The following is a 12594-nucleotide window of genomic DNA, read 5'->3' on the forward strand; positions in this document are numbered from 1 at the left end:
GGAGGTAGTATACATCCGACAAATGAGGTTAGTAACCAGTGAACAATCAACCAGGTGCTCATAAGTGGGTGTGTATTAACTCCGTCAGAGATGCTGCGGTTTATGAAGACAGCAAGCAAAGCAGTTGACACAAACAAACGACGATGGATTCAGGAGACAGATGGAATCACTGTACTTAGTAGTGTGGTATACAAAAGGGTAGATAATAGAGAACGAGGCATGCGAGGACTTGGCTGCTGAGCCCTAATGATGCATGCATCCAGGTTGAAGAAAAGGAATGCGTTGAAGGGAGGGAAGGTATGCATCCGTCAGAATTGCTTTCAAGGCAATCCCCACAGAAAACTTTGCTTCAAGTTGGCTACATAATCATCAGCTGGCTTACACGTACCGAAAGAGGATTCGTGGGGATAATTGCATAAAAGGATTGCGCTCCTGACAGTGATAGGAGTAATCAGTCAGTGAAAAACAATAGACAATTAATTTGCATGCTCAGATCCATATTCGCCGCAATCAAGTGCTCACAACTATCTACATGGCTCCATCGACTTGGCGCATGCACTTATCGAAGTACAGAATCACTAAACTGTTTAAGGACGGCAACAATATCATGTGGTGAGTGGCTAGTCATCCAATGATAAGCGGCGACTAATGGTCTGTCTTACATTTTAGGCAACCCATCAGCAATAATCGAAACAACCACACCGAGAGCCTGACAATGTGTCAGGATATGCACAGCGCAATCGAGGCCATGTATAAGCAACCAGTGGAGGCGACATGAAAGCAGACAGGCATGTTTACAAAACCATAATGCACTCGACCGCTGAGAATAATTGGCATGAGACACATGTAATACGATACATCACAGAAACGAATGAGAAATATCGACATCACAGACCAACTACACCATTGAGTTTTCCCGAAGAAGACGACTAAGTAGTACTGAAGTGAGGGCATGGCACGACATCCAAATAAAAATGCGTTCTTGAAACTTGGCAGAAGGCGAGCGTCAATTGATGTGATTTTTTAAACCTACCAACGAACCCAAAATCCACACGGCAAGAATATAACAGGTGAAATTGCGCGACTTATTTTTCCTGCAAGGCCTTTCAGATTTAGTTTTTATTCCAATCATTTCAAGGAGTGTTTAAATCCTACAAAGCTGTTCGGAAGGACGGTATATGTCAGCTGATGGAAGGAATAGCTGTTGTGTTATACATGCGGTTGTTGACTGACAGCTGTCTATGTTGCAGACTGGTGAAGGCTTCATTGTGAGCTGTGTTCATCAAGCGTGTGTACGGAAGCCCTCACTGTGAAGTTGGACACTTGAATTTCCACCGTTTAACCCCGCCCTTATGTAGGGATAATGACTGGAAACTCGGCTCTAAAGCAAGCAGTCACTTCATGAGCTGGGGCACCGCAAAGGACACTGAGCGGACACTTTGGAGTTCGATGAGTAAACCGCCTGTCACCTGCAACATCAACGTGCCCCCTGTAAAGCCATTGAAAACGGTTCACGTGATAGGGTCGTCGGGAACAGACAAACTGGAACTTCACAGCCGGGTCATCCTTAAGTTGAGAAGCGGAACTTCTAAAATCTAGGGATGCGGGAGCGTTTACCTCCCCCTATTGTGCCGCTAATCCTCATTCCTGGCATCCAAATACGTGATGACAATAGTCTATCCAGAGCAGCTGAAGTAAGCAAGCAGTTATCAGCGATATGCTAGGAAAAACAACGCAAGTAGGCTTCTTGGACAGAACACTTAGCAATCATGCCAAAAATCAGATCGATATGAAATAAAAAACCTGGGATTATACCGAGCCCCGCATGGCCGAGAAACGGACACTGTTCTGGTACGAATTATTTCGAGCACCCTAATCATTGTTTTTTCAAATGGTACAATCCAATTTGAAAACGAACCAAGTATGAGCTCATTTACCCGCATAGGAAGACAGGGGTCTTCATATGAGGGAGTCTGTATTCCTTTGGAGCGAGACAGATGTGTCTAAAGTGGCATGAAAAAGCTCCGTTACATCGTCCAAAATCTCAGATAAGTTATCGCTGAAAAAACGTATGGTGAATCTGTCGTGTGTTAACTGAACTAATCAATCCCACTCGCTACATTTAGTCTCCTGTTCGTTTGTAACTTAATCCTGTTAAAACGTATCGGTACCATTGAGATTTCTTGATGGTATTCTACGGACACCCCAAACAGGATCTTTGAAGTCTGAATGGAAATCCTATGTTAAGCTAAGGTGGCCTTCGGCACCAACCTAAAGCATCGGGCAGGACATTTAAACTGGATAATCTACAGAAATATTTCACTTTTCTAGTCGGCCCATACCGAGAATTTCATCGGGAAAAATTGAGAAACGTACTGGGACGCCTCAGCATCACAAAAAGATAGACCAATAACACATACTAAAAAAGGCTCCTGTAATCGCTATCGTCTTGACAAGCAACTATCTACCATACACCACCCCTAGCTGGTCGGTGATTGTGAAGGAATCTGGTTCAACGGCTTACCTGGAGTCATATGTATTGGTATTCATATCAAACTTGTAGGTAGGGGCGAAAGTGATGGGTCCCTCCCGGAATGAGCCAAAAGCCCGGTTGCTCACACACTGCTTGATCAGCTGCAGTGAACGACAAAAAGTGGACAGAAAGAGTCCAGAAGTCAATGATGCAGGAACTGATTGACCTCAGAGAATTGTATGCTCGATTAAAGAAAACGGCAAACGAGGGAAGTTCAAAGAACTGTGGGCACGGTATCGTCACGAATCTTAGGAAAATTATGAGCGTTCGAAACATGGATGCTGTTCATTAGAGAAACTAATTTCATCGTCAGTGATTAAATACATCTGCTACTTGATCACTGTCCGAAACAGAAAGAAACAAGTGATCCAGACATCGAACCAATAAATTTACGGTTACCCCATAATGCACTCCAATCACATGACGGAACGTATCAAGGGGACCCTATCAGTCCGGATGCATACCAACGGATAAGACCAAATACGTGTATAATATTACGGCAGAGTGCCGAGTATGCTGCTTCAAATCCAGTATGAAGGCTATGAGAGAGAACCACGGCAGAATAGCCACGCAACGAACATGATGGGAGGAAGCTGGGGAAGCTTCTGGTAGATAGTTTTAATGGTACATACAGCACAGCGGATAGAGAGTCAAACCACTTACCTCATCGTAACCCAATATGTGATCATAGTCTTTGCGGTCCACCAGATTTCGAACGGTAGTCGAATCCAAGCCGCTTATTCGATAATTCAGATCGCCAAAAACGAAGACAATGCTGAACGGATAGGAGCGCAGAGAAGATGCAAACAGAGATGCAGAACGCAAGTGTAAACGGAAATTGTGCACAACAAAGTGCATGATAAAGATTTGGTCATATATCAAGATGGAAGGAGGCTTGCTCACAGATTACAAAGCCCCAAACAGGTAATCGAACCAGTAAGGTTTCGCGCTTTTTATATGAGGCTCTTGCTTGCATTGGTTTTGGAAGTACTTTATACACTGTGTGACCGGTTGAGTCACCAATAATCGATACCAGTTTGACGTTCTGCAGTAGAATGTAAAGCAAACAGACTATCTCGCTTCAGAAGGGCTTGGTAAACAATCGGTACTTTTCAACTGGGCAACGTTTCGCTTTTGACACAAAAGCTTCATCAGGTCAAGTGAGTAGGTTACCAAGTTGGCCAGGTTTTAAGGCAGACGGAGAACCAATCAGTAAGGCCTCTATGGATTAACATTTTAGATGAGTGTTGAAAGTCAATTAACGGCTCTTGTCGACTAGTGTGGTTGCCGAAATCGTGCATTGATGGGTTAGACTGGGCACAGTTTTTAACTGCTCGTCTGGCCATCCGAAGTCGGTATTCGCCAGTACAGCCTCACTAATGTATGGGCGTGTTAGGGTCCTGGGTACAGAAACTGATCGGCGGCCCAAATTGAAGTAAAGGACAAACTTCGTGGAGGTGGATATCCAGGTAGTTTGGATAGGTACTATTTGCGAAGGGTGTTGGTAACGGAACGTGATTGCTTTTATTCTATCGGAGGTCATTCGAAGGACCCTAAACACGGTTAACATAAAAGTAGCTTTCCGGAGGGGAAACATTCTGCGCTCCACACTAGTGTAATTGAAAGATCGCCTCCCGGCAAACAGAACCAGGGACTGTGTCTACAAAATTAAGTGTAACGACTGCACCAAGGTCTTGTAGAGGTTGCCGCTAATCATCAATTGTTCCCTAGTGGTACTGGGTTTAGAGGTAGTATAGTATAGTATAGTATAGTATAGTACTTGGAAGCCTACCTACTGGTGAACAACTATGCAGCCAGATTAATCACAGTGGATTGTATTTTCGATTGTTCACCTTTCCGAACTAGCTATGTGGACACAGATCAGGCCTTCTTCCGGAGGAAATTTCAGAGTTTCTCCGGGGAACCTAAAAAGTGGACCCCTTCTTCAGTTATTAAAAAGACTTTGCAACCTACAGGCTAGACGGGCCTATTCGTGGCTTTAAGAGCCGCACGCATGAAAGCCGTTAACTAGAATATGAACGAGCTAGCCATCATCGTGCACAAGACAGGAAATACTGCTCCTGAGCGCCCACTCGAGGTCAAAAGGTACTGCTGTTGAATATTCGTTGCATATTCTATTCCCATACTTCTGATCGGAGTGGAATGTTTATCATATTAGACAGGTTCTCCAGGATTCTAACGCTTCCCAACTATATCAACTTTTGTCGCTAGAGCTGTAGTGCAGTAAATTATCCGAGAAACCGCAATCCTAGGGGTAGAATTCAAATCCTGAGGTAAATGAGTGGAGTTGGATCGTGTGAAGGACACATTGTACGTATACATAAACTACTTTATAATATCAGAAACTCTTTTTCGGTATGTGTTTTGTATCTTTAAAATACAAAGTTTTAATTTAGGATTTTCCGTCCTATATCTCTGAAACTCCAAAAATGGAATGTCTCGGTTTTTTTCATAGGCTTCCACGGCTTGGTAACTGTGTAAGCCATGTGCATTCCAACCAATGGAAGATCTCTCCGGCAGGCGTAACGGTTGCATCACTTTACTCTTGGAGCCCAAGGAGTGAGGATCTCTAAAAAGCGAACGACTTCACCTGATGTCGAAAGTTTTTACTTCCATGAAACCACATCAGCATACGTAAACGATATTGTGCACGTCTTCAGAAGGGTTTGACAAGCAGTGCATCTATCGAACCTCCTTGAAGGATGATTTGTTGAACTGTTTCCAACTGAATTAAGGTCCTGTGTAGAGTAACAGTGACGCGTACACTCGTGATAGCAGTTTATCACAACCAATGAACTGTGAAGACATAGTGGACAGATATAATCACAATTTACTAACTCATGGTCATGAATAGTCAGCTGATCGATCCGGTTCGGGTTCTCAGCATCGGACTGACGACCAAATATCATTTTCCGTTTAATTTCTTGAAAATCTTGATTACGACGCTCTAAATTGGCCTCTCCTGCTGCTAGATGGCAGTTGACAAAGCACAAGGCAGTGTTGAATATTGTCAGGCGTAGGCCGACCCCACCTTTGTTTCCCTGGATTGAAAACACAAAGACAACAAAGAGAACAAGAACGGAATTCGTCCGAATTAACGAGAAGGAACAATAAAAGGTAGGCACAAAAAAGTGTGCTATCAGTAAAATCATAAACAACAGACATAGCCCGATCATCCGCGGAGGCACTACCAGTTTGGCAGACACATATCGGAGCATCATGGTCTGAGGCAACCTGCGTAACGCACCTGTCGAGAGAGCTATCAACGAGCGAATCGATTGGTGATGGAGTGATTGTTAAGTTAAACTTAATTTTGCGACCGAATATTGTCTGTTACATGGAAAAAGTCGTCCCCTAAGAGCCTTCTATTAGTAGAAACGTCTGCCCACGTAAGGAACCACTCTGACAGACTTGCGTGTGCCTGTCTTTTTTTGGGAAGGGGAGGGGGTCGCTACACTGTGAAGTCAGATTTAAACGAAAGCGTGACAGATTGGACACGGGATACAACCTACGACGGTCTGAATATAATGGAGAGTGCAGAAAACTCCTGTGGATGAAATCGCGGTAAATTTTAGTTGGATTCCCCATAAGTAAACTCCAACCATCTTATTCTAGTCCCACTAGCGTGGATAGGTAGTGGCTACTCTGAGGGAGATGGCAGAACTATTCGTGCACCGATGGGTTGGTGCCCTTGTTATCGGTGATGGGCATTTGAAATGGCGCAAGAGGGATGGTGCCATGTTCCTATAGGGTGGGCCTATACACTGCAGCCCTCATTCGATCTTCGTCTGAGCCAGTAAATAGCTATTAGAATGAAATAGCGACCTTACCTCGGTGCATCCCCTCAATAGATGGACGACTCTGGGCAAATATAGCCAAATAATTTGTTACCCAACAAGGGCCATTAAACACGGACCCGGCAGATGATACAGTATGGGTTCAACGGCTTCTAACGTTTCACTGGCCCCTCCGCAGGTTAAACCTAGTTGCGGAGAGTTAAGAGATGAAAAGGCCCTGGGACATGACGTTTACGAATGACACCTACAATGCTATTTCCATAAGGCACCCCATAGATAGACAGTCTGTGCTGCAAAACGAGACTTTTTCGTCCACAAACCTTAGTTTTAGAAACTATGCAGGTGGTAAAAGTACATAAACAAAATGTTGGAAAGTGAAGCTTACCATCATGTTGAATACTCCCGTTGGGACAAGCTGTGTGACCATTTCGGTTGGATTAGAATGGCGGAACAGTTTGACTGATATGTAGACAATCAACAGAATTCCAGCCAGACGAACACGTCTTAGACGGTAATAACCACCTCCGGTGTGCTTAGCCCACCGGCTAGGATAGCCATTTGGGGAGTCGTTGGACCGAAGCCAACTGCGACTGGTGGATTTGGTTGAGGGGGTTTGCAACAAACCACCCAGAGCAGACTCCAGCTGCTTGGTCCAACGGTCTTCCAAGGCTGCTGGAGAAGTTTTGTTCAGGGCAACCGACCCCAGGCTGAGGTCGAGTTCCTGGAATCTGGAAGGCAATTAAAAATGAAGACATGAGTAGGCTAGAAAAGGTTGGCCCGACAGAGCTGAATTAATTGATTGTGGTGCACTCACCCAAAGACATAGATATCAGCTGGTGGTTGGTCGTTTGGGGGTAGTAGCCAGTCATCCAAACTGACATTTGAGTCCTGTCGCCCGTTAACATTCCAAGTTCCGATAAATATATTGACACTTTCGATGGTCGAATACTCATCCACACGGTCCAACAGCTTTTGTCTGACGAGGAGTTCGGCATGAGATAGTCTTGTGCGGAATAGTCGATCTTCCAAAAAACTGAAGCGAGAAATGGGTTCGGTCGTTTCGCTCACCATTCGTAAAGAAATTCAGGACTCAAACGGGGTTAAAACCGTACAGTGAGGGCCTACAAAAGGTGGTCCATCGCGGACCATAGAAATGGTAGGATGAACGGGCTTTTGAAGGCTTAGAGGGTACCTTTGAGTGGAAGACCTTTCCTACCAGCATGGAGAAGTTCTCACTAAGTTGTTATCCGATTAGCGGAGTTATCATCCGTGGCTAGAAGTGATGGTACAAATGAGAGGGCGGCCGGGTGCTAACTACATTACGAAGATTCTAGCGTGGCCTGTATATAGTCTGTAACTGCTTCATAAATAGAGCTGCGATGAATTTCCTTTGTCCCCATAAACAACTGCCTCAAAATCCCGTGCCTTTCGACATATAATAACCGGAACAGTAAGCCGAAGGTCAGTGTAACAGTTGTGAAACTTCAAATCAGTGCCTCATAAGGTTAGATCGAACAGAAGGTTCCGCATTTCCAGAACATTAACTGGTTCGACATTTGAATGGGATCTTACAACGACCGGCCAGCCGTTGATCTAATTGGAGTGACTAACAGTTTCACCTCAGTAGTCGGTAGCGTTGTCGCTGGGGATGTATGCGCTTCTTCTCAAGTCGAGCGTAAAAGTGCACGTCCCGTTGATACGTAACAAAGAGCTTTTCAGTGGCTACCTGGAGAAGTTGACCAATCAACACAGTAACCCGAGCATGCCATCCGATCTGATTAGCACCAGCCCAAAAAAGACCAATATTTAAGGGAGACAACGTGGTGAACAACACCAGGTACAGACTGAAATCTTCCATAAAAACGCATAACTTTGGCCACTCAGTTATTCCACTTCTATACAACCAAACTAAATTCAAGATAACACGCTTAAATGATCTATCACACACACGTCACCAACACTAAAGTTGTAGCCTAAAATTCATAGGCAGAATGGACAGACCTATCTTGATGAGCATCCGAACACTTTCCAACAAATTTGCTACGAGGCATACAGCTAATAGAGCAAAGTTCATGACAGGTGATGTATAAGTCAAGGCAATCAATAAAGTAACATGACTTTGAAACCAGTCACATAGTCGAGTCTTCCCAGGCATCCAAGATTCTGCTTCGCAACCAAAAGTGGAAACTGCTGGCTTTTCGTGACAAAATACTTCTCAGAACACTACAAGGGTATGCGCTATTGATCCATGCAACTGAGCTCACTCCACATCTAATCACACAGGACCTGGTTTGAGAAGCATCCTTAAAACTCCGTTTCTATGTCCTATATACTATACAGTATATATATATATATATATATATATTGTAAATTTCCGTTAGACATTTTTAAAACCTGAGATCTCGTCACTGCGTCTTTTTACAGTATTGATTAAACAGATGTTCCCATAGATCATAACAAACCGATTGGACAGATTGATATGAAAGAAACTTGTGATGTAACGATTACTAAAGTAACAAAAATTAGAAGACGAAGACCAGTCTCAAATTCAGTTGTCTTCTAACCAGGGAACATTCGAAAATTTACGTTCGTTTGGGTTTCCGACTAGGGTAGTTCACATTGTACAGTGTGCTAGGGAAAATGAATCAAAATATGAGTCATTTCACTTTTGGTAAATTAACGGATGGAGTGTGGAAGGTCTTAACGAATCCGTGGCACGTAAAATGCCACCTTTTTATCAACAGCTGAGTTAGCGGTGGTTGACGTAAAACAGAAACCAGATTTCTCTGCAAGCACATAACGTTTGACGAGCACAGTGTAACATCCCACGTTGAAGTCCAACAGGTTGTTAGCGATAATGGTTGGATATCAGTTCAGTCATCACGGTTCACAATGAAGTATAGTTCACAATGCTTATCCGTCTAGGCAACCTACTACCCAAGGACAAACACCATGTAGCCTTCGAAAGAGCCGACTGGATTTGGTTGACAGCGCCATTGCGTCACTGGAATAAGTCTAGAAAAAACAGAACTCCACGGTTGCATCCTACTGCCACAGTGCTGTGGAAAATGAGTGTGAGAATTCGGTAAGGGTGGTCCTTTCATATTGTGGCGGTTATTGCAGTCTAAGGGAACCGATCATACGATGGATAATAAAAGTTCAATGTGGAGAGAAAAGTGTAACCATCTGGATGCACTGGGTACTAGGGGTGACAAGCAGTTATTTTGGTTAGATAAAGAGACTGAACCAGCTAACATAAACGGAGGTCCGAGATCAGTTCACATCATTTTTTGGAGGATCCAGGAATAGGTTTATCACGCTGGGTAAGGCAGATGGGTGCATGTCTGTTTCGACTTCAAACGAAATATTTTAGCCGGACAGTGCAATACAAAATAGTAAAACACTGGGCGAATACGATGTACACGGTCGGTACACCCCAAGGACCGTATAATTACCAGTATAAGCAGCTGGCATGATGAGTTCACCATAAGAGTTCAATGAAGTGGTTGGGGTAAGCGGCCGGAAATCAATTCAAATCCTATCCTGGAATTTTCAGCCAGTTTTGTGTAGAACGTTGATCACCTTATGTGGATTTTTTTGGTAAACATTGTAAACGTTCGGGCTGAGAATATGCACTCGAGTGAGGCAGATTAATCTTTTCTTATCGAAATCATTCTGTATGGACTTTTTTGGCGAAACGGATCCCTGCATGTCCGGACCTAGAAGATATCTGGATCAAACTGGTAGCCACTGAATCTTATATGCTTCAAGCTCTGTTTTGCTGATGAGTTTACATTTTGCCACCAAAATGTTTAATTACACTGCTTTGCTCATGGCCCTTCGAGTAACCAAGAGAGACATGCACCCATCCGCATTCTACGAGCATTCATATGTGAAATAGGGTAGAGATTAGAAAACAAATGGGAACATATAAAAGTAAACCAAATTGCAAGACACATACTTTTTCGATTTCCGACGAGTTTCCGTTGCAGTGGGTGCGGTACCACCGGAGAGTATGTCCGAACAACTTTGAGAGGCAGTCAAACTCTGCGGCTGAGTGAACGAAACAAAGTGAAATAAGCTCACACCAACAATGGACAGAAAGGTGTAATAGTGCTAATGTATGGATGCAAAGTACATTCATTTAGCCTGACCAAAACAAAGCCCCTGATGCCATGTGAAATCGGCTAGTACAAAATTACTAAATTCGGGTTCTCATACCTACATATACCTACATTCCACAGTCGAAATAAATGGAGTAGGTAGTGAGCCCGGAACCAGCCGTACTAAGGAGAGATAGATCAGACGCTGCCCAACAAGATACGTGGATACTTTAGGATAGATAGAGAATCCTTTTGTTCATGTTACATAAATTGTCGTATTTTCTTGTGTCCCATGGCTTGTGACAGACAGTCAGCATAAACTTCCACACAACCTCTTTATCATAATATTTTTCAATTTGCTCTTAATAAGTTAAACGGCGCAAGTTGACCAGTCAGCTGTAACACCCTTTCGGTGCCTAGCTGCCATGCCACACGAAGGAAGCACGAGGGCTTGGATACTGCCAGGTTGCCCAAGCCTAGACAGGGGAAGTCGAGAGGCGGAGGTCGGGCTCGAACCACTACGCCAAATAGTGCGATACTGATCATCAAGGCGATTGACTGGGTTCTTGAGATGTCAGTGCCAAAATTGGTGGATGGTTCTAACTTCGTTGATAACTGGGTTTTGTGTGTGGACAGTAAGGTTTGCCTCAACGAGATGCTTCAAGTTGATGAGGTCAGGTTGGGAAGAGACGGTAGGACCAGCAACGCCTGAAAGACGAAAACAGTCGTGAGTAGTGGAGACAAAAATCGCGGTCTTAGCCGAACCCTTTTGCTCCGCCAAGGACTTTCTCACTGCTGAGTTTGAGGTGGCTCAGTGATCAAGGCATTAAATTACGGACAGCTCTTGTCTAGGCTTCTGCAACATGGCAGTATCTCAGCCCTCCTTAATTTCTTCGGGTGGCATGACAGCTACAATCTGCTGAGAACGACGTTTAGAAACACCCGGCGTGGTTATTGTGACTAGACAATTTCCTGTCGTGAAAACTGTAGACAACCGCAGAGTTTAATGCATATTTTGCAGTCCTGTTGGATCACGCATAATGCTAGAAGTGCTCGTCATAATCGGGTCGGCTAGCATTGGGTCCAGTGGTGAGCCCATGGCAACGCCGTCAATTTAAGTAAACTTGAAAGTGGTCCCTAAAGGCTAACATAGAGGATACGCACCATTACTGCCGATATGTAGACGTCTTCGCTGTAGTTAACAATAAAGACGAATTGGAATCGCTCCAACGACAGCTCAATAAGGCTCACGTTGCCATTCAATTCACTCCGGAAGGAGAAGCCGACGACTTCCACTTTCTAGATGTTGGCCTTCAACGACGTCACGATGGTACACTGAAACGATCGGTTTACCGAAAACCTACTTGGTCCGGTCAATACAATAACTTTAGCAGCTTCGTGTCACTAAAGCAGAAACGGAACCTGATCCATAGCCTAACTGACAGAGCGAAGAAAATATGATCTGACGATGCGCTGGAACAAGAATTTCGAACTCTCACCAACGTCCTGAGAGGCAATGGATTCCCCGACAATTTTATTACAAAGCATTTGAGGAAGCAAACACCATCACAGCGACAGCTGGAAGGAAACCAGTTTACATTAGCCTCCCGTTTAAGGGAGATATATCAGCCGATCTACTGAACAGAAGACTTTCCACCAGTCTGAAAAAAGTTTTCACGGCCGCAAAACTCCGAACCTGGTTCACCAGCAATCGTTTGTGCCCCTTTAATCTCAAGGATAGAGTGCCTGTCCACGCCCAAAATACGTTAGTTTACTCATTCTCTTGCTGCTGTGCAGCGGAATACATCGGACGCACGACTAGGCAACTCGGCCAAAGAATGAAGGAACACAATCCACCCCGGCTAGCTTCTGGAACTAGGAGGACGAGAACCAGCTCTGTAGTACAACCTTTAGCTGACACTGCACACAACGTGATACCCAGCCAAAGTTTCCGCGTTGTTTACAAGGCGCCGGCTAATCAAACCAGATCAGTACATCGTCGCACAACTGCAGTGGCTGAAGCTATCGCCACACGACATCGCGACCCGATCCTCTGTCGGCAAAAACGCTTTGTTCGTGTGTTGTACTTACCATGGTCCAACTCACCTCCCCCCACACATGCATCGTGTGCTGAACACAC

At 44.4% G+C, this 12594-nt stretch overlaps 1 protein-coding gene across 1 annotated transcript in view; it reads right to left on the bottom strand.

Annotated features, from left to right (window-relative positions):
* T265_11288 (hypothetical protein) overlaps positions 1-12594 on the bottom strand; it is a gene marked incomplete at both ends in the record, with an annotated part of 80405 nt that overhangs the window by 15076 nt on the left and 52735 nt on the right. The window contains 6 exons of the mRNA XM_009177904.1: positions 2525-2634; positions 3197-3308; positions 5393-5595; positions 6737-7079; positions 7166-7384; positions 10313-10404. Coding sequence (XP_009176168.1) covers positions 2525-2634; positions 3197-3308; positions 5393-5595; positions 6737-7079; positions 7166-7384; positions 10313-10404 — 1079 coding nt within the window. The remainder of the gene's footprint in view (positions 1-2524; positions 2635-3196; positions 3309-5392; positions 5596-6736; positions 7080-7165; positions 7385-10312; positions 10405-12594) is intronic.

This window comes from Opisthorchis viverrini (assembly GCF_000715545.1).
Source record: "Opisthorchis viverrini unplaced genomic scaffold opera_v5_468, whole genome shotgun sequence".
Lineage (NCBI taxonomy): Eukaryota > Metazoa > Platyhelminthes > Trematoda > Opisthorchiida > Opisthorchiidae > Opisthorchis > Opisthorchis viverrini.